Source organism: Xyrauchen texanus, chromosome 23 (assembly GCF_025860055.1).
Source record: "Xyrauchen texanus isolate HMW12.3.18 chromosome 23, RBS_HiC_50CHRs, whole genome shotgun sequence".
In the NCBI taxonomy this organism is placed as follows: domain Eukaryota; kingdom Metazoa; phylum Chordata; class Actinopteri; order Cypriniformes; family Catostomidae; genus Xyrauchen; species Xyrauchen texanus.
Genome location: NC_068298.1, coordinates 37,632,353 through 37,660,048, shown reverse-complemented (window position 1 = coordinate 37,660,048; position 27,696 = coordinate 37,632,353). Strand labels below are relative to the sequence as shown.

Genomic DNA, 27,696 nt, shown 5'->3' with positions numbered 1-27,696 from the left:
GCCCAGCCGAGGCTTCCGCATCCGACTGGATGAGCCAGCTCTCCGATGCTGCGCTCGAGAGCTCATCACCTTCGCGGGCCCCAGACAAGAGGTCAAACTCTGGTACTTTCATAAGGAAGGAGCCGGTACTTTCATAAGGAAGCCTGATCGGGGCAAATGAGCGTGCTGAGGAATGGGAGGTCCATAGGGATTTACCCGGCAGAGGTGGTCCCATTGAGGTCCCCAAATCTCCCCCCAGTGCTAGCCGCGCTGGCCTCAAACCCGTAGGTTGAAGGACCGAGGCGGGGACCCGCTAGAACGGCTTGCTTTCTTACAACCGCAACATTGCCATGTCATGTTCTCGCACTGAGAACATGACGCATCCACGAACATGTCTCCATGTGGGCAGTGCCCAGGCACGAAAGACAGTGATCGTGGCCGTCAGAAGGTGAGAGATAGCGAGCACAACCAGGAATAACACACAAACGGAAAGGCAGCTTTAAAAAGACTCATCTTTAAAAAGATGGTTCCTTGGGTGCCGCTCTTTTAGAATATACTCTTTTAGGAATTATACTCTTTTAGAATAATACTCTTTTAGTTTGTTCTGCTGAAGCACCCAGGGGTGATCTCTGCAGTGCACCATCAGAGAACATCGACTGCTCGGATTCGAAGAAAAAATCTGAATGGTTCACACGCCAGCTCCTTTATACCCGTATGTGTGGTGACCACTCGCCAATTCCCATTGGCATTTTATCAAAGATCAGAAGGTGTCTCGGGCTCCCAAGAGTGACCCCTAGTATCACTTAATCGACACAACATCAAATGAGTGACAGATAGGGAACACAAAACTTATTGTGGGGGAACACAAAACAAAAAAATCCACCCTGTCAACTTGGGGGCTCCGTAGTATGCAAGTGTAATGGGAGCCAGCTGGTAGGTTGCTGTGCAGTGTGTAAACCTCACTCTCCTGACATCAAGAGGTGCACTGGCGACTGACGCTAGAGGCTGTAGCCTTTAGCCTCCTTGTTTGCGCACCCACCTCCCATGCCTGAGATGCCAGTTTGAGTCCCATTCGGAGCGGGGCGACCAGGGCCGGTTACAATGGTGCCGTGACCCGGATGGGAGTGAGATAATAAGTCAATATAGAGATTTAGAAAATCAGTTAAATTCAGCTTCTTTTGTCCCAATGGAAGAAAGGCAAATTGCATTTTGAGAAATTCATTGCACTTCAGTATTCTGTATGAGCACCATGTGTAACATGACTAATTTAATGGACTGAATGAATTACGTGACACAAAATGCAGTATTTCAGTTTATCATGTCATAAAATTCAGTCCAAAAAATTAGTCTCATGTTCATACTCATATTTCTGTGCTGTGTGTTCTGTTGTAGACTAAACATTTTGGCAAATTAAATAGGTTATTCAGTATAATTTGCACAGTATACTGTACATAATTTATACTGCTGAAATATTAAGCGAAGTATGGTGGTAGTTTTATTAATATTATTATTATTATTGGGACAACATAAAATCAAAATGGCTGATGTAAGGAGTGATGCTCTGGAATATATATAATTTTAGTAGACAGATGTGTTCTGTAACTCCTTCAAAATGCATTATTTTGGAAAAGAAAAAGATAGGGAAAGATTAAATAAAAAAAACCAAAGTAAACTATTTCCCTTGTGATTTAATAATGAATGTATCAAAGGGTTAATAACTGTCACAAATATTGCATTGTCCAACTGGGGTAATCTGAACATAGTAACAGATATCACAAGGATTTGACTTTGAATTGTGATATTTCACACAACTTGTATTTTCTAACATCACTTCTTGTCCTGTTGCCTCACATGCTGGTCATGAGTCCCAGACTTGTCCCACTGGAGCCTTCAAGTCAATCTGTTCTCCGGACGGTCCGATTGTTCCAAGAATCCTAGGTTTCATAGTACATTACTGCAGGAACATTCATCACAAAGAGCTGCTTTATTAATACAGAACATTTTTAGATTAAACTAAGTCAGCTGTCAGTTTCAAGGGCACAGTGTTGCCAGGATGCCAGACACACAGAAACTCAGTCAACAAAACAGAAACATGATCTTTTGAGGGAGTTACAAGTAAGATATTTGTAGATAGTCATTTATTATATTGGCAAATATATATATATTTTTTTACTTTCTTACATTTATGCTTTGTATAAAAATATACAGTATATATGAATCATTTGCTACTTGGATGAGATAATAGTCTCCTAATATTTGATGCATTTCTGCTTCTCAAGTACATTTATCCTGTTTTAAGGATTTATAGATATTTTCACAAGAAAATGAGACAAAAATACTGATAAATAAAATATTTTTTTGCAGTTTTCACAAGTGAAAACCAAGAAGAACTCCAAAGACTGCTGAGACAGATATACAAGAGGAGATTGTGAAAGACTTTTCCGAGACAGAAGCTTCAACAACTTAAAACTGGAACATTTGAAAGGAATAAATATTTGTAAACGGGCAATCAAGGATGGAGGACTTCAGTCGCAAGGGTTCTGGTGTGCAGGACATGGGACCTCAGATTGGTGGGCTGTTGGTCCAGATCCAGCAGAGAGTGCCTGTACAATTTGTAAGGATCAGACAGAAACTTCTGGAAATGGCCATTTTAATCTGTGTGATTCTGCTGGTGTTCTGGTTCGCCTCATTCCTCTATGGAAGCTTTTATTACTCCGTTATGCCCACTGCCAATTTCATCACACCTGTCCACTTCTACTACAGGTGAGGGCAACATTTGAGAGCAAATTTTAACCTTTTAGCACCCTAAATAAGGAATTTGTTGAGGCCATTCATGATTTGTGTCAGTAAAAGAGAGCTTACTGTGTCCACAAGTATATCCAAAGGAAAGAAAAAACACCCAAATGAGATCACAACAATATATTTTTAATATTAAGGAATATATATTCAATAATACTGTCTTTCTACAGTCCAATAACACCAAATAACACCATTATCGATATAACACCAAAGTGCACACAGCTTTTCCAGCACTCATGCATGTGCGCATGCAAGAAGAGCGCTTGTGACTCGCAGTTGCAGCTGTGGGCCTGGTCAACATTTTTGTCTTGTGAGACAATGGGAAAAGTGTTGAGTTGGTCCACCCAGATGCAGTAGGAATTAAATATTAAGATATTAACACTGAAAACAAAGAGGAATATAAACAAGTCACATTTTTGAGAAACTCTTTTATGATACCATGAACTTAGTCTGGCACTCTGGCAAAAGTGATCTAAACAAAGGAGAAAATGCAACACTGAAACAATTTCAGCCCCTGTTTTGGAACAAATCAAACGAGATAGTCTCATAAGTTTTGAAAGAGCAAGAGCTGAGCAATAAAAATGTTGGACTAGTTTTTGGAGGCAGTCAACTCTAAAATGTGACAATAAATTCAGACCTTCATTAATTTAAACTGTATGCTCAGTAGTTCTTAATGTGACTCATTTGCTTGTTCATGTAAAATGTGTGTTTCTGCCTGGCAGGACTGACTGTCCATCTCCTCATCAATCAATGTGTTCTTTTCTCGAGGCTAACGTCTCACTGCTGAAAAATGGAAAACATCAGGTGACCATGCTTGCTTTAGCACACTTTAGTTTTACCATTGTTTTATTGTTCTTCGGGACATATATGTGGTCATTGTTTTTGTTTTGTTCTTGAGAGGCAAACTCAGGGTATGTTCGGATTGGAATATTAGCATACTGCTTACTGTGCTGTATAAGCTTTATACGGTCTACTATTCTTTAATAGTACTATGTGAAACAGTACACAGTATGCAACATAAACAATGTTTCAAATGCTATGTTCTGAAGAGCATACTACCATACTACTCTATTTCTGTTTCTACACAGCACTTGGGTGTTTCTTCAACATCAGGCTTTTTGCACTGTGGATATCTACAAAGTAAAGTGTTGTTAAAGCATAGGCTACTTCACACTTTTTACATTTTTTTTTTAATTTGTTTGCTAACAATGTCCAGCAGTCTATGTACATGCACCACAGAAGATTTGTGTCATTTTTGTGTTTTTTCTTTCTACATATCTTACCCTCTTAACGCCTCTTAATTGACACATTTGTTGACTTGGTTCACAACTACACTAACACAATTGTTTGTAATGAAAATGACTGTGGAACATAACAAAAAAGTTAAATCTATTGATAAAAGGCATTTCAAAAGTACCAAAAATAAATTGTGAAACCCTGGTAAAAAAGTTTTAATGAGACATATAACGAAAAGAAAAAAAGTTGAAATCCGATGGTATTAATAGAAATCAACCCCATATGAGAAATAAAAAAGTAGTAGTAGTATTCTATGTTGTTTAGGTTGTTCTACATTTTCTTTTTTGAGCATTTTGGCAAATAAGCCATCCGGGTGTTTCAAGCATGTAGTTGTGTATTATGCATGCATGCTGCAAAAATAGTACAAGTAGTATGCAGTTCCAAACATACGCATTCTCTTCTTCACTTTTCTCTTCCCAATCAATCCAGGTAATGATAAATGGTCAGCCCTATCAGATAATGCTAGAGCTCGAAATGCCAGAATCTCCAGCTAATCAGCAGTTGGGAATGTTCCTGGTAAAAATGGCCCCCTATTCTACAGCTGGTCAGGTTGTTGCCACATCGGCACGTTCTGTAAGTATGTTATAGATACATGTTAAAGCATGTAAATTTGACTGACTAATTTGTTGTTCTTGACAATGAATGCTGATATCAATATCAATACTGTAGCCTTTCTGCTCGATTGGTTCAGCTCCAACCAGTCTGGCCATACTCCATTGACCTCTCTCATCAACAAGGCGTTTTCATCCAGAGAACTGTCGCTCTGGACAAAAAACTGGATGTTTTTTTAGTTTTTACACCATTCTGAGTAAACTCTAGAGACTGTTGCGCTTGAAATCCCAGGAGATCAGCAGTTGCAGAAATACTCAAACAAGCCAGTCTGGCACCAAAAATCAATTCACGGTCAAAATCACCGAGATCACATTTTTTCCCATTCTGATGGTTGATGTGAACAATAACTGAAGCTCCTGAACCATAACTTCATGAGTTTTATGCAATGCACTGCTGCCACATGATTGGTTGATTAGATAATTGCATGAATAAGTGATTAATGATTGAACCAATAACATTTATTTAACAGCAAACATAAGCTAGCGTGAAACCCCCATTAGCAAAAACAGAGTTCTGGCAAATTTGCCACTCAGTGTTTACATTGCAGATGAGTTTTGCGGCAAATAACTACCTCATTTGCATGTGAAAATAATGAGTGAGAAATTTGCAACAAGTTTGTGGCAAGTTAGTCAGAACTCAAAATGTTTTTCTAAGCTTGATGCAACATGTTGTTTTCATAATGCAGCTGTGTAATATTGTCAGATCAAATCCAACCCGGTCTCATAGAATCACGTTACTATCCCTGCATTTTTGCAAAATTGTTTTTACTTTGCTCCTTCCACGTATTGCAGCAGTTTCCTGGTGAAATAACTATTTTTCCCAAGCAGCCTCCTACTTCCCCTATGTGTGAACGCCTGTTAAAATACCCATTCCCATGCATATACTGCCTACAAGTGGTGACAGCCAAAAAAGTCACAAAGTATACATATGCCATTCAGCAGGAATTAGGACCCAAATGCAGGAAGGCACAAAATTGATGATTTTATTAAACTAAAGAAAACAAACAGGAAACACAAAACTCTCAAAAGGGAGAAAAATGGCAAAGACAGAAAAGGAACAAACACGATCACAAACTACTAGACCGACTGACAAAATAACAATCCAGACAGAGAAGCTGGCAAACGAACACCCGCCGACTGACATGGGAACAAAAATTATCTGGCAAACACAAAAGGAAAGAGAGCACAACATATACAGACAGAGCACATGAGGAACAGGTGAAGCCAATCAACATTACAAGGACTAGACTAGGGGTGAGGCTAGAGGGAATGAGGAGGTGGAGTCGGGAGAGCACGTGTCAAACACAAACACTGCACTGTAAGAGATTAATTAAAACAATCATTAAAGTACATTTTTATGCTATTTGAGTCAGAACATCTTACATATTTAAGGAGTGAGAATATTCACTTACTAAATATAAATATCAATATATATATATCATAAATACATTATATAAGTAATATTTATATCAGGATGTTGGATTGTATATTATTATACGGTATATTGACCTTAACATACTAGTTGAAAAAATTTTGATTGTCCATTAAGTGCATTTTCTGCGGAAACTTTGTGAACTGCTGTGAAATGGAAGTTAAAATTGTACTGTTGTAAGTCTATAAAGCCAGGATCTACCACAAAAAAAACAAAACAAAAAAAATCAAGAAATATGTGGGAATTTAAATCTTTCAACTAATAAACATCACTTTTTCAGGACACTGTATTTTAAAGATGATCTTGTAAAATTCCAAATAACTTTTGGATTTACACAAAGTTTTCCATGCTTGTTCAATGAATCATAAACAATTAATAAACATGCACCTGTGGAACGGTCATTAAGACACTAACAGCTTACAGACAGTAGGCAATAAAGGTCACAGTAATAAGTCCTCGCAGTAACAGACCACGTGTAACAACACTTGCACAGGATCAGTACATCTGAATATCACACCTGCGGGACTGGTTCAAGATGGTAACAACAATGGCCTGAGTTACACCAGGAATGTACTATCCCTCCATCAGTGATCAGACTGCAATAAGCTGAGAGAGGCTGGACTGAAGGCTTGTAGCTTGTTGCCTTAACAGACATCACCAGCAACAACGTCGCCTATGGGCACAAACCCACCTTCGCTGGAACAGACAGGACTGACAAAAAGTGTTCTTCACTGACGAGTCACGGTTTTGTCTCACCAGGGGTGATGGTCGGACTCACGTTTTTCTTTGAAGGAATAAGTGATACACTGAGGCCTGTACTCTTGAAAGGGATCGATTTGGAGGTGGAGGGTCCATCATGGTCTGGGGCGGTGTGTCACAGCATCATCGGACTGAGCTTGTTGTCATTGCAGGCAATCTCAATGCTGTGCGTTACAGGGAAGACATCCTTCTCCCTCATGTGGTACCCTTCATGCAGGCTCATCCTAACATGACCCTCCAGCATGACAATGACACCAGTCATACTGCTCATTTCCTGCAAGACAGGAATGTCAGTGTTCTGCCATGGCCAGCAAAGAGTCCGGATCTCAATCCCATTGAGCACATCTGGGACCTGTTGGATCAGAGGGTGAGGGCTAGGGCCATTCCCCCCAGAAATGTCCTGGAACTTGCAAGTGCCTTGGTGGAAGAGTGGAGCAAGAACTGGTGCGGAGAATGAAGAATCTGGTGCTGTCCATGAGGAGGAGGTTTAATGCAGTACTTAATGCAGCTGGTGGCCACACTAGATACTGACTGTTACTTTTGATTTTGGATTTGGATTTTCTAGACACCATTATTTCAGGAAGAGCAGATATGCAAAATCCTGAAATGCACATAAAAATACATTGATGGAAACCCAGCTAGTGACTTATTTACTTTCACACAAATCACGAGTATAACGGCAGATTATAATTTCATAAACATGTAAGTTTCCCCCTTTTTCTCGCACAATTCTATCTTAAATCTAAGCACTTTTACTATGGCACATGACATGTAAAGTGATACATTTGCAGTATATAATCAACTGCATTTACAAGCTTGTTCAAGCACGATCAAATTGCATGGTAACTCAACTGATAGAGCATTGCACTTGTGATGCAATTGACTGGGTACGACTGCTGAAGAGCATGCGAGTTGGCAATACGAAAGTGTCACCGAAGCACCAAAAAATGACATGGTTGACTCAGCAATTGTTATCTTTATCTCACATATTGCTTTTTATGACACTATCAGTTAGATTTAGGTTAAAATTTGTGGTTTTGTTGATGCAAAAATGGAGTTGTCACCTTAACCTCATCTGTTTGGGTGATAAGTTAACTCTCTTTTATTGGAATGCAGTACAAATATCAGTTTGCAAAATGTCCCCACAGTCAATAAATTTTCATGAGATCATTCTGGATAAATCTGATCTGTCTTTCTCACTGTGTCATTCAGGCAAGGATCCATTATAGTTCCTCTCTGCTTCAGTCTCTGCATACAGTACTCTTCTCCCCAATGCTGTTGACAGGGGTGTCGGTGCAGAAGCAGTCAGTCATGGTGGAGCTGTTCTCTGAATTCAGAGAGGACTCTGTAAGTGTAGCTTCAGTACAAGTCTCACATTCTAAAGGCCCCTGCACACATGGGTCACGTGCGCATTTAAATATGAGCTTAAGAATACATGTAAAACATCAACTAATATGATGTTAAAATGTGTTGTCAATTACTTTATGCCTCATTATATGTGTAGAATTCACACAAGATCATTAAAAGAAGGTGTTATATATAATCAATGATTATTTAAAGTAATATACAGAATATTTAGTAGATAATGTGTAATGTGTCTTGTTTATATTATGAATTCTTGGAGCTATTGAGTTATTGTAATTTATGATGACACTACTGCAGAGATGGGTGTAATAGAGGGTGTTAATGGGTAGAATACAGACAAAAGACTGATGATAAGGGGTATATCTTTGGGCAGATGTGTGAATGGCTTTCACATGAGTGAAGCAGCATATAAAACAAATGAGTGATTGGGCAATTTAGAGTATTTGAGAAGATTTGATTCCTTTTTTTGATTAAAAACAAAATAATCACATGAGATATTCTTGGAAAATGTATCTACAGGAAACACACGAAAAGATGTAGGTACACAAAAAAATCTAGAGTTCTAGCAAACTAGCCACAAACTTGCTACAAATTTGCCACAAATTTAACACTCATTATTTTCACATGGAAATACGTTTCTGATTTGCCACAACTGTTTGCAGTTTTTCAACGGTAGTGGTGAACCTGCAGCAAACATTTGGCAACAATGGACAATTTGCAAAGGTCAATATCATGTGAAAATGATCAGAGGCAAATCTGATGCAAATTTGACATGAACTCTCAATTAGTGTAAGGGTCGCTTATAACTGCATGTTGGTGTGTTCATGTTGACTGATCTTAACTGACTGAATGCGACTGAATGGGAATAAGCCGTCAGCATCAAAGTAGGTAGAGCTCCAGGTCTATCTATGACATGGACCAATGACAGAAAGATGGTGTTTAGCAGCAGGTAAGAAGTCTTCCTGAAAGTTCGTCCTGGCGAGCTGTTATGAACCACTGAATCAAACTCAAATATACCTTCTTTTTGGACAGATTTTGTTCTAAATGACATCACACACGTTCCCTCTTTGATTTTGTTGGAAGTGTGCAGGGGCCTTAAGAATCAGACAGGTCAATTATCTACTTATTCATATGACAGTTTAAATTATTCTCTCATTCCACATGTACAGTACGAGTTGTGGACTTGTTCATGTTAGTCGTACACACAGTTAGTATGGTTGTTCTCTGTTTTATCAGTACAAACCCAGTGTTGGAGCTGTTATAGAGATCCATTCTCCGCATATTCAGATCTACAGAGCACATCTTTACATCTTTGCTCACTACACAGGTATCAGGTGCGTGTGTGTGTGTGTTTATTTACATGGTGCTCACATTGGTCCATTTATATTAATTTACAGTCTTTATATCCAGGCATTTGTCTCTGGTTTGTACAGGTATCTGATGTATCAATTCCCCTTGACTTCATCTGTAATCGCGGTGATGAGTAACTTCAGTTTCCTCAGTTTGATCCTGGTTCTCAGCTTCCTGCAGTTCAGTCTGAATGGCCGCAGGTTGTTACCTGGAAAGGTGGGCTGCACTAAAATGGAACTAATGGCAAACTCAATATGGTGAAGTGTGTCAATTGTTTTGTTAAAATTTCGATTCCTAAGTAGTTTAAAGCAGTGGTTCTCAATCTTTTTGATTACGATGCTCTCACTGACAAAGACAATATTCACATCCCAGTTTAGGTCAGTTTTGGTTATAATATTGATCCAATAGCATTTTCCAATCAATTTATTGTAATATTAATTATTTTAAATAATTAGTCATCTTGTGGCACACAAGGCCCGACCACTCGATCAATGGCAGACATGAGTAATGTTTGGGAAACCTGTTATTTTTGGAGTTCTGATTGGTGATGCTAGTGGTGCATAAATTACACACTTTACCTTTTGAAACTAAATGTTTTCAAATAGTGGAGAATGGCCAACCCGTTATCATGTCATAATAATTAGTATGACATCGTAATCATAAGAAATCTTGATAAGAGTTGGCTCATAATTTGTTTTTTACGACTTTTAAACCCACTGAGAAAAATTAATGCACCAATAAACAATGTTATGGTTTGTCCTAAGTTTAACCAAAGTCCTTTTCAAGGCAAGTCAGTCCACTCTGCAGCCATCTTTGGAACACTCAAGGGCAGCTGGATACAAGTGGCATAAAAGTACGGATCCAATTACTGTTGGTCAATATTACGATCAAATAACATTTTAAATCAGTGGTTAAATCAAACAACAACAGTATCATAAATTGTGCTTCTTTAGCTCAGATCACACTGTGATTCTAAATGAGAATGCCCCAAAAGTTGTTGACTGGGGCGGGGGGGCACAAGATGCCGCCCATGTCACCCATGCCAAAATCCGCCAATGGTACTACTGAAGAAATAAAACATTGGGTTTGGAACGAGACCAGGGAAACATGCTACAGGTTATTAACATACATCAGTAATTTGTATTGAATAAATACATATGGAGTTACAAAATTTGTTCATTGACATTTGCTTTCTTAAATGAATTCCTGGATATGTGGCTAGCTAAAATGTTATGCCTGTATTGAATTTATTTGAAATTCTGTTTGTTGATTGGTTGATCTCTATGGGAATAAAACTTGTACCTTTTCGGACCAAAGCATATGATTACGATTTTACTATCTCATACAAATTATCACGAGTTGTCATGAGACTGTGTTAGAATGGCATTTTTTGCACCTGGTTTATGTCCATTAACAAATGTTTTCATATAGTGTTTTCTTTGCTTCAGGCTGATATGCAACAAAAAGAACTGGAAGAGGACTCGAATGATCAGTTTGTTGAAGAAAATGCCACAGGTTAAGTCTTATTTATGTACTGTAATTTTCAAGCCATCCTAACAATGTAGCAATAAAAAGTGTAAAATCTTAAAACTAACTGATTTACAGAATTTCATAGTGTAAATAATGTACTCCCATTTACAAAACTGCCCTCAAATATCTTGATTGTTTGAGTTTTTCAATGAGAATTGAATGTGCATTATCTCATGTCTGTATCCAGCCTCTACAACACATTTGTTGGATTCTCCCCTTTTAATGGGCAGCAATGCTATTGAGATGGAAGAATCCATTCCAGACATGGGGGTGGATAAGAGTGAAGACTCCAGATAACTCGCTGATGAAGAACCCATCTTCAAATGCATTTTTCAGAGGGGACATTACAAATATCTCATGCATTAAAAGACACCATTGATAAAAGCTACTATCGTGTTGGTGCCTGTTTGAGCTCCTAGAGCTGATGGAGTGGAACTGTCTCCTAAACAAGGGAAAGGTTATGACAAGCAAAGGCCACCTTAGTAGACTATATCTGACTTCATAGCTTATTAACAGGTTCCTTTTTAAAAATGATTAACTTTTTGCTAGAATTAGGTAATAGCTTGAATTTTGGTGCACTATTAATTGACAAGTAATCAAGAAAAGCACATATACGCTGGCGGCCAAAAGTTTGGAATAATGTACAGATTTTGCTGTTTCGGAAGAAAATTGGTAATTAATTCACCAAAGTGGCATTCAACAGATCACAATGTATAGTCAGAATATTACTGATGTAACAAACAGCACCATCACTATTTGAAAAAAGTCATTTTTGATCAAATCTAGACAAAAATGGCAAAAAAGAAACAGCTTTATCTAGAAACTCGTCAGTCAATCATTGTTTTGAGGAATGAAGGTATAAAATGCTTTCATACAAAGGTCAAAGTCAAAGGACTGCTGGCTCTAACAAGGACAGAAAAAGATGTTGAAGGTCGGATGTACAACTAAACAAGAGGATAAGTTTGAGAAATAGACGCCTCACATGTCCTCAGCTGACAGCTTCATTGAATTCTACCCCCTCAACACCAGTTTCATGTACAACAGTAAAGAGAAGACTCAGGAGGGCAGGCATTATGGGAAGAATTGCAAAGAAAAAGCCACTTTTGAAACAGAAAAACAAAAAGAAAAGGTTAGAGTGGACAAAGAAACTCAGACATTGGACAACAGATAATTGGAAAAGAGTGTTATGGATCTTAACCCCATTGAGCTTTTATGGGATCAGCTAGACTGTAAGGTGTGTGAGAAGTGCCCGACAAGACAGCCACATCTATGGCAAGTGCTACAAGAAGCATGGGGTGAGTATTTGGACAAACTGACAGCTAGAACACCAAGGATCTGCAAAGCTGTCATTGCTGCACATGGAAGAGTTTTTGATGAGAACTCTTTGATGTAGTTTAAGAAGTTCTGAATTTTTTTCACATTATTAATGTCCTGACTATATATTGTGATCAGTGGAATGCCACTTTGGTGAATAAAAGTACCAATTTCTTTCCATAACAGCAAAATATGTGCATTATTCTAAACTATTGGCCACCAGGGTATATATATATATATATTCACGGAGGATGGTGTACAGGTCACTGGAACCAGTTCTCTCAAGTATGACAGAGTTTGGCACATGATCCTTCCAGCATACACCCAGTATGGAACGAAGGCAGCGAAAATGGAAGGCGTTGAGGCGATGTTCGTGCCTCCTGTATGTTGTCCATGTCACACTTGCATATAGTAAGGTGCTCAATACACATGCATGGTACAAACGAACTTTGAGGAGCAATGAGAGGTTCTTGTTGTGCCAGACACGCTTGCTCAGTTTTCCAAACTTTGATGATGCCCTCCCAATGCGTATGTCAAGCTCTGCGTCAAGGTTATTGTTGTTTGATATGGTGGAACCCAGGTAGGTGAATTTGTCTACCACAAATAGACATGTGTTGTTAATGTATACTGCAGTGTTAATTTTGGCAGCAAATTCTGATTTAGTCTTAGTCTTAGTCTTTTGAATAACACACCATTTAGTTTTAGTCATATTTTAGTCATCTGAAATCTTTTAGTCTTAGTCTAGTTTTAGTCGACTAAATATAATAAGAGATTTAGTCTAGTTTTTGTAGATCAAATTTAGTCGACTAAATCTACAGTGGACTTAGTTGACTTGACTAAATGTTTCTCCAAAATTTCCAGTCATTGGAAGTACCCATGGTATTAAGATTTGAATATGCAATACAGACACAGATTTAACAGTTGTAATACAAAACATGTATTTTATTTTATTCGTAATGTCAAAAACACTCACCGTGGCTTTTTCACAAAAGATAATCTCACATAAAATAAGCATACGGCCTGCTCTCCCAGAAAAATATACTTGCTCCCTGAAAAAGATATGCATTCTCCCGCATATGACATTCTTTCACGATGAAGTACAATACTACTGAAATAGATAACCACCTAACTCTGAACTTACTGTCTTCTATGGACTGTGCAAAATCAAAAACTTTAAGAAAAATAAAGAGCAATTCTTAAAAATAATAAAACTATTGTTTGTAATGCCATTGCACAAGGTATCTACAGATAATCCACTACTGTTAATGTTCACGTACCTCAAGAGAAGTTAAATAACTGCTAGGCTACAATGCCTTAGAATGCCTTACAATGCATTGCTACTCTGTGCAAAATCAACAAGATCTGTTGAACAGAACAGATTAGTGCAATTCTCAAATGTAGAATAAAAGATGTATTGGATGTAATGCCATTGCACACAAAATGAAATATTCTTCTGTTAATAATTAAAAGTAGTATCAATGAGCTCAACTCAAGACAAGTGAATTACATGCTAAGCTGTAATGTCATTATTGCATGGAACAACAAAATCAGTAACTTTCAAGTTGTGCATATACTACTACAGGAAATGCTGTAAATAGCAGTGAATACAACAGTTCTATTTGTTTCTGTTCATTTTAAGGAAAGCACTTCGCTCCAATGTGACCCTTCCTCTGTTGCGCCATCCTCTTGTGAGGTCACCTGTGATGCTGAATACCCTCTCTGCAAAAGCTTGAGAAGCTGGCATAGCCAACAAGTCTAATGCAAAAGGTTTTAAACTGTGATAAAAACTGTCACTCTTTTCCAGCCAGAAGTCTGTCCCTGTGTCCTCAGTGATGGGATGTGAAAGTTCTTCCTTGTACTTGATAATCTGCTGCCTGATGCTGGTTGTGGAGGTTTTCTGTTTAGGCCTTGTGGTGCTTCATTTTGAGAGGAACCTAAACACCGGCTGCTTTGAGGATGGCGTTGCTTCTGGTTCCTCAATAACCTCTTCTTCTGCATCATCTTCAGACTGGTCCTTCTGGCAAGTGCATTTGACCACATAGTCTTCTGCCTGTTTCAGCAGTTCCTGGATATTTCCATCAGCCACATCAACATTAACAAGGATTTCACAGACAGTTGGGTTGACAAAGCATGCAGCTGCTGCAAGTGCTGAGAACTTTTCATCAGTTGAATCTAAGAGGCAAGCAAAACGCTGGTTCAGATTTGATCTCATTTTCTCTGCAAGAGTGGCGAGGTCTCTGTACTAAGTGTTCTGTGCAAAGTCAGTTAGGTGGCTCAACAGATCAAAGAGGGCAGGAACCACTAGAGACATAGATGTGGTGTCACTCTGGAGAGTTTTAGTGTGTTCCGCAAAAGGCAGCAGTAGGTCATGCAATGATGAAAGCTTTTGCCACTCACTAGTAAGCAAACTGTCCCATCCCATGTCATTTGTGATTTGACAGACTGCATCTTTGACTGTGAGGAGTCATGCGACCATGTTGAATGTGCTTGACCAGCGTGTGGGGCAGTCATTTACAACAATAACACCACACTGGTCCAATAACCTCTGTGTTGCAACTGAGGACTTGCGAAAGAGCTTCACCACAAACCTTGCTTTATCGAGGACTCTTTCGACATTTGTCTCTTTCTGCAACATGTGGACCACAAGTTGTATGGTATGCACCACGCACGGTGTCCGGTCCATTTCGACATGATGGTACCTAATAACAAGAAGAAAAGACAACCAAATAAGTCTAAACCTAATAAAGTGGCTGGTGTGTGTCTGTATGTACTGTATATATGTAGTGTGAGGCAGGGGGAAATTCATTCATGTTATAATTGACTGTCATGTAAAAAAATAAACCAAACATGGCTCACCGCTGTTCATCAATTTCAGAGTCACTTTCCATAATGGACCCAGGGGAGTCGTCCTCAGAGCTGGTTTCTTCTGCTCTGGTGTTTTTAAAGGCTGCCACCATGTTACTCCCATTGTCCGTTATTACCGTCAGGATCTTCTCCTTTGGTATGGCCCACTCTTGCATCCATTTGTCCACACATGCCTTAATAGACTGTTCAGTGTGTGGGTGAGCTACTTGTTCAAGGGCCAACAATATGTGTACAGGTTTACTTTGTTCAACACAAAAGTAGCATGCGCTTATAGCAAGGAATGAGGCTGTCAGTCCTTTTTTTGTCCACAAGTCAAGGCCAATGGATACTCTCCGTGCAGCAGCCAGTCTCTCTTTGAATTTTTGTCTTTCATGTTCATACTGTGTTTCAATCAAATTGCTCATTTTAGTTTTCTTTGGAACTGTTAGTCTCCTATCCACTATCTCCATCATTAGCACAAAGTCCTCATCTTCAATTGTTGTGAGTGGTAAACCTGTGCGTCCAATCCATCTAGCTATGGCCTGCTCCTTGGTCTGTTGTTCCTTCGATTCAGTATTGTACTTTGAAGAACTAAGGAAAGCTGTAGAGATGGCCTGCTGCTGGGTTGCACTAGCAGTACTAGCTTTATTTCCACTTGGCCTATGGTCATTTTTGTCATCAGACGTCTTCTTTATCTGTGAGGGTGAAAAGGGGAATCAAGTTGTGATTTTTTTTTTCTTTCTTGCCCAATCTCCAAATCTCTCTCTCTCTCTCACACACACACACACACACACACCCTTTGTCCAGTCATATACATTACAACACCACAACATCTAACGTTACTATAATAGTACACATTTGATTTAATTTCAGGACATTTAATATTTATACTCATATTAATTCAGCGAGACAATCGTCTAAACTGCTGCTGCGCTTGTTTAGCTGTTGCGCGGCGCCGGCGCCTGCATTTGCCGCGGCTTTTTAAAATGGCTGCTTCTTCTGCATAGATCAACCTACCCTCAAAGATTCGCTCTGATTGGATTTCTTCCCATTTGTCCCACAAAAAGAGTGTTATGATTGGATCTCTTCTCCATTCGTCCCTCCCTAATATTTTCGTCTCGTTTTTATTCGTTGACTAAAGTGTCAGTTATATTTCGTCACAATTTTCGTCATCATATCTGACTTTTTATTTCGTTTTTATTTAGTTTTCGTCCGTGTAAAAGGTTCGTTGACGAATAATTTTCGTCATAGTCTTCCTCAACGAAATTAACACTGGTATACTGTAGGGTTTAGGGTTGCAGGTTGGGCAAGAATAACTGTCTTTTTAAGACTAATCTGCAAACCAAACTCTAGACATGCAGCAGCAAAAGATGAGCAGAGTAGTTGTAGATCTGCCTCTGAGTGGGCAACAAAGGCAGCATCATCAGCATAAAGCAGCTCACGTACCAGAACATGGCGCACTTTAGTCTTCGCCCACAGTCTGGCCAGATTGAAAAGTTTTCCTGAGCTACGGGTATGTAGAAGAATACCCGAGTCACCAGGGAAGGCACGGCGTAGTAGTGCAGAGAAGAAAATTCTGAAGAGGGTAGGAGCAAGGACACATCCCTGCTTTACCCCACACCTTATCTGGAACTCATCAGAGCGAGTGCCTTCAGACTGTACAGTTGCCTTCATGCCCTCATGAAACTCAATGATCACCTTCAGTAACTTTGGAGGGCAGCCAAGTCTTTGTAAAATGAGGAAAAGTCCAGATCGACTAACGTAATCAAAGGCCTTGGTCAAGTCTACAAACACCAAGAACAAAGGTTTATGCTGTTCTATACACTTTTCCTGTAGTTGACGGACACAGAAAACCATGTCTGCTATGGAGCGGCCAGTACGAAACCCACACTGGCTTTCAGGGAGTGTACGGCCAGCAAGGATTTGTAGACGTGGTAGAATAGTGCGAGCAAATATCTTGCCAGCAAGACTGAGCAGAGATATTCCTCTGAAGTTGTTACAGTCTGCACGGCCCCCCTTGTTTTTATAGATGGAGATGATGCTGGCATCTCTAAGGACATCTGGGAGATATCCACTGTTCCAACACATCACAACCAGATGATGTAGGACAGAGGCAAGAACATCACCGCCTGCCTTATAAGCCTCAGGGGGAGGCCGTCAGCTCCAGGAGACTTGTTATTTTTTAGTGCCTTAATTGCAGATTTGACTTCCTCGATGGTAATGTCTGCATCCAGCTCAGACATAGGGGGAGCTCAGGAATAGCAGCAGTTATTGCCAATGTATTGGCTGTGACAGGCTGAGCATAGAGAAGGCTGTAGTGCTCTGCCCATCTCGCCAATTGAGATTCCACATCGGTCAGAAGTTCGGCTGATAGGGAACGGAGTGGAGAGGATTTTTTAGGGACTGGGCCCAAGGATTCTTTCAGACCTTCAAAGACACCTCGGATGTTTCCAATGGACGCACTTAACTCAGTACGTTCACACAATGTGCTCCAGTAAGCCTGCATGGCTGTGCGAGTGACCCTTTGGACATTGCGGCATACCTGCTTCAATGCTGCCCTATTTGAGCGAGTGTTATGCTGCAGATAGGACAGTCTTGCTGAATGCTTAGAGTCAATTGCAGGTAGGAGCAGGCTGGCATGGGTTTTGAACCAGTCAGGCTGTGATCTGGATCGCTTTCCAAAGATGGAAAATGCAGCCTTTGTAGTAACAGAGTGGAAGTGCTGCCAGGCAGCCGTGATATCTTCATGAGGAGGTGAAGAGTCAAAGCTGGAAGCAAGTAGTTCCTGGAACGCATACTGCGACGCAGGAACATAGGTTGCAGAAATATCCAGACGAGGAGTAGGCTTGGGCCTTGCGTAATGAAACTTGCTTGGGACCATCCTTAATTTACAACATAGAAGGGCATGATCAGTGTCACAATCTGCTGAGTGCAGTGATCAGCAGTGTGTTACTTCCTTCAAATGCTCACGCTTCACCAGTACATGGTCAAGTTGGTGCCAGCGCTTAGAACGTGGATGACGCCAGGTGACTTTAGAGGAACTTGAGCCCCGAAAGAATGAAGAGGGGACACAGAGTTTGTGGGTGCTGCAGAGTTCCAGTAAGCGCTGACCGTTGTCATTCATGTTGCCATATCCATGGCTTCCCAGAATATCAGGCCATGCACTGGATTTAGCACCCACTCTGGCATTAAAGTCACCAAGGATAATCAGACGTTCAGTTGAGGAGGTCTTCTGAATAATGGAGCTCAGTTGACTGTAAAATGATTCCTTTACATCTAGTTCTGAAGTCAGCGTAGGGGCGTAAGTGGCTATGATTGTAACTGGGCCACAGTTTGTGTGCAAGCGCAGTGAGGAAAGGCGTGAGGAGATGGGGACAGGTTTTTCCACTGAGGACAGTAGCTTGTTTTGAATTGCAAAGCCAACTCCGTGCATTGGTCTGTCACCATCTGGGTATCCGTTCCAGAATAAAGTGTAGTTTTTTTCCTGGACAGAACCAACACCGTTCCAGAATAAAGTGTAGTTTTTTTCTTGACCAGAACCAACACTTGAACCACATCCAAGTTTCACTCAGAGCAGCAATGGAGATGTTAAGTCGGAGTAGTTCTGCATCAATCAGGGCTGATTTACGTGGTGAGACGCAGTCCATGTCAGAACTAACGCCAAGCGATCGCACATTCCAGCATGCGATGGAGGTATATGCGACAGTTGCAGGATGACGACCAGGTCGCACCTGCCGTACACGCGAACATTGCCGAGCAACGACAGCACTCTTAAGGACAGAGTGCTCCCGAGTTGCCAGTCGTGGAGGCTGAATATTAGACGTCATAATGGAGAGATGAGATGCTCATAGTAGAGAGCGCCCGGGCAAAATTTTAAGTGAAAGGATGCTCGCCCAGGTCAACCTTCCACCTCTGGACTCAATGCTACAAATTCCAACGGAAACAGAAATGTGTGACGGTTGGTGTAGTTATGAGTTACCCCGCAGTGACCAGCTAACTACGTCTATTGCCCCGTGACCATTGGCGAAGTGCTCTTCTGCTCACCGGGCGGCTGAGATAGACCGACTCAGGTGCTGTGACAGCAGGCACAATCTGATACTCAGCATACCAGCCCCTGCTGCCGGGCTGGCAGGGTGGACTGGATTTCGTCTGGTCTCTCGCCTTTGACCTGTCTGGCTTGCTTGAAGCTACCAGGGGTACAAAAGGCCCCCGCCAGCATAGCTCTCAGGGTCATTGAGACTCACAAGCTGTTCCGCCACGACAAGGCACCAGTCCATAGAACAGATAGTATATATACACTGAACAGTAGAACAGTATATATATATATATATATATATATATATATATATATATATATATATATATATATATATATATATATACTGTATGCTACTGTCATTATTCTACTGTGTCAGTAACAAGGGGCACACTGGGGAGTCATATTCTGCCCCTGTACCTAATAATTATATATTGCTGTGTTCTATTTAATTTTTTTTTTTTTACCTTTATATTCTGTTCCACGTATACAACGAATACACCAAAAGAAGCATTCATGATTTGTGTATGCTTATATGTTTTCAGAAATATTGCAACTCAAAATCTAACAGTGACTAAAAGGGTGAAAAGGTCTTAAAACGTTACTTTCAATGATAAAAACTAAATGGCAGATGATATATATATATATATATATAGTTGAAGTCAAAATGTACATACAATAAGTCTGAAGCAGGGGTGGGTAGAGTAGCCAAACACTGTACTCAATTAAAAGTGCAATTACTTCAAAAACATACTTAAGTCAATTAAAAGTACTAACATAAATAATTACTTGAGTAAAAGTAAGAAAGTATCCAATTAAAAGAGTACTCAAGTAGTGAGTAACTCATTACTTTCACAAATTACATAATAGATATAAACCCATATGACTTTCCTTCTTCCATGCAACACATAAGAAGATATTAGACAGAATGGTTGTCACTATTGGATAGTGACTATGGAGTCGCTATTTACTTTCAGTGAATGTTTATCTATACAGTGAGGAAAATAAGTATTTGAACACCCTGCTATTTTGCAAGTTCTCCCACTTAGAAATCATGGAGGGGTCTGAAATTGTCATCGTAGGTGCATGTCCACTGTGAGAGACATAATCTAAAAAAAAAAATCCAGAAATCACAATTGTATAATTTTTTAACTATTTATTTGTATGATACAGCTGCAAATAAGTATTTGAACACCTGAGAAGATCAATGTTAATATTTGGTACAGTAGCCTTTGTTTGCAATTACAGAGGTCAAACGTTTCCTGTAGTTTTTCACCAGGTTTGCACACACTGCAGGAGGGATTTTGGCCCACTCCTCCACACAGATCTTCTCTAGATCAGTCAGGTTTCTGGGCTGTCGCTGAGAAACACGGAGTTTGAGCTCCCTCCAAAGATTCTCTATTGGGTTTAGGTCTGGAGACTGGCTAGGCCAAGCCAGAACCTTGATATGCTTCTTATAGAGCCACTCCTTGGTTATCCTGGCTGTGTGCTTCGGGTCATTGTCATGTTGGAAGACCCAGCCTCGACCCATCTTCAACGCTCTAACTGAGGGAAGGAGGTTGTTCCCCAAAATCTCGCAATACATGGCCCGGTCATCCTCTCCTTAATACAGTGCAGTCAGCCCTGTACCATGTGCAGAAAAACACCCCCAAAGCATGATGCTACCACCCCCATGCTTCACAGTAGGGATGGTGTTCTTGGGATGGTACTCATCATTCTTCTTCCTCCAAACACGGTTAGTGGAATTATGACCAAAAAGTTCTATTTTGGTCTCATCTGACCACATGACTTTCTCCCATGACTCCTCTGGATCATCCAAATGGTCATTGGCAAACTTAAGACGGGCCTTGACATGTGCTGGTTTAAGCAGGGGAACCTTCCGTGCCATGCATGATTTCAAACCATGACGTCTTAGTGTATTACTAACAGTAACCTTGGAAACGGTGGTCCCAGCTCTTTTTAGGTCATTGACCAGCTCCTCCCGTGTAGTTCTGGGCTGATTTCTCACCTTTCTTAGGATCATTGAGACCCCACGAGGTGAGATCTTGCATGGAGCCCCAGTCCGAGGGAGATTGACAGTCATGTTTAGCTTCTTCCATTTTCTAATGATTGCTCCAACAGTGGACCTTTTTTCACCAAGCTGCTTGGCAATTTCCCGTAGCCCTTTCCAGCCTTGTGGAGGTGTACAATTTTGTCTCTAGTGTCTTTGGACAGCTCTTTGGTCTTGGCCATGTTAGTAGTTGGATTCTTACTGATTATATGGGGTGGACAGGTGTCTTTATGCAGCTAACGACCTCAAACAAGTGCATCTAATTTAGGATAATAAATGGAGTGGAGGTGGACATTTTAAAGGCAGACTAACAGGTCTTTGAGGGTCAGAATTCTAGCTGATAGACAGGTGTTCAAATACTTATTTGCAGCTGTATCATACAAATAAATAGTTAAAAAAATCATATATTGTGATTTCTGGATTTTTTTTTTTAGATTATGTCTCAAACAGTGGACATGCACCTACGATGACAATTTCAGACCCCTCCATGATTTCCAAGTGGGAGAACTTGCAAAATAGCAGGGTGTTCAAATACTTATTTTCCTCACTGTATATATATATATATATATATATATATATATATATATATATATATATATATATAGTGAGCGAGTCTGTCAGTCCCAAACATTCTGTCTTACATATTTGGTGTTCCACATAATACAAAGCCTCACACGAGTTTGGAACAACATGAGGGTAGGGAATTGATGACAGAATATTAAATTATGGCTGAGCTATCACTTTAAAGAGATAGTTTACACAAAAATGAAAATTCTCTCATCATTTACTCACCCTCAGGCCATCCCAGATGTGTATGACTTCCTTTCTTCTGCAGAACACAAATTCAGATTCAGATTCAGGTGTGTTTCTCATCCACACCAATCACATCACTTCTGGAGATACCGATTTAACCACTAGAGTCTTATGGATTAATTTTATGCTGACTTATGTTTGTTTGTTTACCTATAAAATGTTGCCACCCATTCACTTGCATTGTATGGACCTACAGAGCTGAGAAATTCTTCTAAAAAAAATCTTTATTTGAGTTCAGCAGATGAAAGAATGTCATACATATCTGGGGTTGCATGAGGGTGAGTAAATAATGAGAATTGTAATTTTTGGGGTGAACTATTCCTTTAAGGGCTCTAGTCAGATCTGGATGAATTTGTCAATAAGAAGAGAGGTTTGGAAACATTTCTAGTAATTATTACAGTGAAAACATGAAAATGTTCCACAAGGACATTATATATAATGCTGAAATATAATGCCTTCATTTGGTATATCATAACTTTTAAAGTCCTGTGTAGATTCTTATTTCAGTGTTGTTACAGTTTTCAGTGTCGTAAGTATTTAGATTGTTAGTTTTGTTACGCAGTACCGCCGCTCACTAAATGCAGAGTACACAACCTACATAGGGCACAAACCCTGATCGTAGAACACTTGCTGTGTCTGAAACCACCCCCTGTCCACTATATAGTGCACTATTTCGAGTTTTTGCTATTAGGAGTGTCTGAATTCTGAGTGAGCCACTCGTTCCCTACGTTTGTTCACTCATTCTTACCCACAATGCACTCTAATTTCAAATGTACATTTCAAGTACACTCGATGATGGTTAATTTCCCACAATCCAACACGGGGAAGATAGATGGCATCATGGGGAAGGAAAATTATGTGGATATATTGAAACAAAATGTCAAGACATCAGCCAGGAAGCTCAGTCGCAAACGGGTCTTCCGAATGGACAAATGGACCTCCGAAGCATACCTCCAAAGTTGTGGCAAAATGGCTTAAGGACAACAAAGTCAAGGTATTGGAGTGGCCATCACAAAGCCCTGACCTCAATCCGATAGAAGATTTGTGGTCAGAACTGAAAAAGCATGTGCGAGCATGAATGTCTACAAACCTGATTCAGTTACATCAGTTCTGTCTGGAGGAATGGGCCAACATTCCAGGAACGTATTGCTAGAAGCTTGTGGAAGGCTACCCAAAATGTTTGACACAGGTTAAACAATTTAAAGGCAATGCTACCAAACACTAACAAAGTGTATGTGAACTTCTGACCCACTGGGAATGTGATGACAGAAATAAAAGCTGAAATAAATAATGCTCTCTACTATTATTCTGACATTTCCAGGTTTCGTGTGCATGTTAAACCTCGCAAGAGAATGTCGTTTTTGCTCTTATCTATCGATTTGTAGTATCAGTTTATTGTTTAGATGGAATAATCAAATCTGCTGTTTCCCCTTGGCTTGCTCGTGCATCGGCGAGGTTACACGTGATCGCACACATTAATCACAGATCAATTAAGTCCGTGCACGATGACTTGTAACAGAGAATGGTACCCCAACTTCTCTGTGACCACACGGGTTTGCACCAATTTTTCAGGTACCAAATCTATCTTAATTTGGGTCTTTTTGAACCGATGTGTTTTTTTTAAACAGAGATGTAACTCAACTCGCACACCGCGTGGTAGGCTATTGATGAAAGCTGACTGATTGACAGGTTTGAGCATGAACATCAGCTGCTGATCTTTTACATTTTCATCATACGATCAATGCGATCTATGAACAATTGTTTTTATATTCTTAAAAAACTTTTGGCAAGTACACGTTAGGTAAATAGTGCAAAGGATGGAGTAAAACGATTCCTCATATGAGAAGCTCGTGTTAAATGCATATTAATAGTCTGGGTAAAATTGCTCCTGATAGTGTTTAAAGCAGGATGCATGTGGTTTGTTATTAAACCTATTAAAATGGATCATTAAGTTTCTAGGAGCATGTGTAATCTGAACAAATGTCTGTGCGCAGGGAATAGAGGGATACACTGCATGTTAGATGGATTTTACGTCAGTTTGCATTCACATTGGGAAAACAAATGGAATGGAAAAACAGTGAGAATTAAAAAACAACAACAATCGTAGTTATAAAATAACTAAATAAATAAATAAATAAATTCTATTATATATTGCATATTTGGTTTAAATCGCCGAGTACACTATGTATAGGGTTGAGAACAATATGAAAGAAACCCCACACAGATGCATTAACTATTACTTTTTTAATTATAACATTTGCTGTTTACTTCTGAACAACAGCTGCACTGCTTATTGCTGATTAATTATTTACCTGAAATTCTGTGTAACACACACACACACGGATCTCTGCAAAAAAAAAAAAAAAAAAGAAATAAGCTGTTATTATCTGAGTATAATAAAATATTTATTTGTGCGCAATTTGCTGAATATCAGACGTCTGAACTCATATATAAACACAATTTCAGTGTGTTATGGAAATTGTAGTTAATTTCAGAAGACTATATTTTGAAGTCATTTCGATGCATTGTGGGTATTGTAGTTAAAGTTCTCGCGACGACTCATTTGGCGCACTTTTCAAAATGTAAAGCCGTTAGTGTATTGTAGTTTAACTATGGCAGTTGCTGCTCGCTCAAACAGGGGTATGTTCATGGGAAAAACATCAATAACAACGATAAATCTGTCACAGTGGTGTTTGATGGCTTTTCCTCTCCTCAGGTGCTGATGGCGCTGCTTCAGTGAGAGAAGTAACGAGCACTGGAAGTTCTCTCAGATGTACAATTGGACCTGCTGTTGTTAGTACACTGGGTAAATATGCTTTATATACTGTACACACACTATAATATCACTACATTATTTGCTGTCGGGTTCCAGACCAGAGTTTGAAATAATTTATTTTTCCACTCACTTAACTATTTGGCTACTAAATTTAGCAGCCATTAACAACTTTACTAGCCTAAACTACAATATCAGAAATAAACTGGATTGTTAAAGTCACAGCACATACTTCAACATACTTATTATTAAGTCTACTGCATATTTCATTAAAAAAAAAAATGGCAGCTATCCCTATCTACCCTCCCTTCTAATTTCATCCTCTCATAACCCTTCATTTGAGCTACCTCATATTTGTTTATATATTTGAAATGAAGCAATGGCATAATAAAATGTCATATGAAACATGTTTAACCAGTCTACCTTTTAAGGTCACTGCCATGTTGGTTCTTACATGACATCATGACTATCTAGTGGAAGCTTTCATAGAATTCCAAGATTACAACTTGCAATTACGACTGCGAACACACTTTTTGCAAGTCTGAATCTTGTAATTATGATATTTCTGACATGACATGAATGCTCCATAAATATTCCACTTTTTGGTGCATTGTGTGTTCTAAAGTAATAACAATTATTTGCACAGCTCACTTACACACTAAATTATGTAGACCAGTATCTTATTCTGAGAAATAATTCAGACTGAGTGCCATCTGATTCAGACAATTTTTCTAAGCCATTTGATAGATTCATCTAGATTCTAGAAGAACCAACTAAAAAAAGTTATTAATTTGTGAATGAGTTTTGGCTCGTTCTGACTTTAAATGTTGTCAGGTACAATGTAGCATTGTAGCGTGATAAAATATAACCTTTTAGTTATAACCCACCAATTTCAAACCCTGATTCAGACCCTTTTATTGCAATGTAAAATTATGAAAATACTTCATACATTGACCCAAAAAAGTACTTGGACTTTAAAGGAATATTCCAGGTTCAATACACATTAAGCTCAATCGACAGCATTTGTGGCATAATGTTGCTTACCAAAAAAAGTAATTTAGACATGTCTCCTTTTCTTTAAAAATCACAAAAATCTGGGTTACAGTGAGGCACTTACAATGGAAGTGAATGGGGCCAATTATTTGAGGTTTTAAAGGCAGAAATGATAATCGTGTAATTTTGTGCACATGCATTAATTCTTCTGATAAATCTAATTTATTATTTGAGCTGTAAAGGTGTTTAAATTGTAATTTTTACAGTCATTTTGGGGTTTGTTGACATGACATCATCATGGAAGCGAAGTTCTAAAATTGGCTATAACTTTAAACAGAAATTAAGTGATTTTTTTTTTTTCACACAAACCTTTTAAGTGAATGAAATTTTCTCGTTCACTTCCATACACTGACTATATATACACACCATACACTCCATCATATTTCTCATTCACTTGATTCTCAACATCTTTCACTTTCAAAGCAATGAGCTGTAATTTAATTTGCAAGGATAATGAGCCTCTTAACAAATGTGCAGCCCTCAGTGGTACAGTGACTTATTGTGAGCGTGAGAATCTGTGTTACCAGAGTATGATAGCTGCGTGGGCCACCCGCAGTTTTCTAAGCGTAAAGGTCGGGGATCCATCAAGGGTCGTCAATACCGTGATCCAGTTCGCTTGCAGCAGCGTGGTGGACCTCCAGGGCGGTTTGGCCCGGGACCTCGCAGCAGGTTACAGAATGCCTCTGTTGATATGTCTGTAGATGATCAGCCTGGGACATTCCAACAGAGTTTGTAAGTTTGTGTTTGAGCCAATAATTTGACTGGACAAACAATGTTTGCATGTAATTCCCAGGACATTTTAGATGACTGCATAATATGCTTTTCCTGCAGTGTTCCGTATGGAAAGAATAGCCGGAGAGGATTCGGCGCAATAGATGCAGGGAGAGGAGGAGGGAAAAAATGGTTCAAAATTACAGTAAGAACAGAGAAACACTATTAGTATCACTATTAATGTTGCTCATACTTGAGGTTATGGATTTAAACAATCCCCTAATTAAAATTTGGTGTACAACTCTTCCCTAGTTTTCTCATACGTAAATGTGAATGATACACACAATAAAGTGTGTAATTAAGCTCACACAGGCCAGTCTGTGAACTAGAACATTTCTTGGAAATTTCTTTGATTTTTGGTGACATGAGGAATGTGACTTTGGTTTATTCTGTGTTACACAGATACCACATGGACAAAAGTATGAAAAGAAATGGCTGCTAACAGCACTGCAGAAACATTGTCCCATACCGTTCACCCCACTACATGTAAGTGATCCAATGCAGTCTAAGTCCGAATCATACTTCATGAACGTACGAAGACGCGAGTGCTTGGCCAATGTGTGGTCCCGTTGTACATACATTACATGTGCTCTTACGCTGCTCTGGTGGTTACAAACCTCAGAGGGCAGTAGATATTTAGGCATGACAAAAAAACCAAACAACAAAAATGCTGCCTTCGGAGGCAGGTTGAAAATAATGTGCTTTTCAAACTGTTTGGGCACCAGTTTCCTTAAGCGTTCCATTCATTCAAAACAGCTGTCGAATAATCCATTAACTGATTAGGCAGCAAGTCAGCTACCTGCCTACATTTTCGGATGCAGCCCAGATGTGCTAGATTAGTTGATAAGTTGGGAGAGTCACAGAGAAAAAACAAGTTTGTTTGAATGGACTGGGGACAAAAAGTCATTCGTATTTTTCTGA

General features: G+C 39.4%; 2 protein-coding genes across 2 annotated transcripts in view; both read left to right on the top strand.

Moving 5' to 3' along the window:
- Positions 1–1,968: 1,968 nt before the first annotated feature.
- LOC127617225 (seipin-like) lies at positions 1,969–11,500 on the top strand. Its single transcript, XM_052089160.1, has 9 exons — positions 1,969–2,094; positions 2,344–2,742; positions 3,501–3,582; positions 4,504–4,647; positions 8,089–8,223; positions 9,478–9,575; positions 9,675–9,807; positions 11,040–11,106; positions 11,309–11,500. The coding sequence occupies exons 2-9, from the start codon at positions 2,495–2,497 to the stop codon at positions 11,416–11,418; spliced, it is 1,017 nt and encodes a 338-aa protein (XP_051945120.1). The 5' UTR covers positions 1,969–2,094; positions 2,344–2,494; the 3' UTR covers positions 11,419–11,500.
- A 12,183-nt stretch (positions 11,501–23,683) lies between these two features.
- Positions 23,684–27,696, top strand: part of LOC127663482 (nuclear RNA export factor 1-like) — a 36,142-nt gene continuing 32,129 nt past the window's right edge. Inside the window, exons 1-4 of the mRNA XM_052155080.1 lie at positions 23,684–23,750; positions 26,532–26,736; positions 26,836–26,920; positions 27,178–27,261. Coding sequence (XP_052011040.1) covers positions 23,684–23,750; positions 26,532–26,736; positions 26,836–26,920; positions 27,178–27,261 — 441 coding nt within the window. The remainder of the gene's footprint in view (positions 23,751–26,531; positions 26,737–26,835; positions 26,921–27,177; positions 27,262–27,696) is intronic.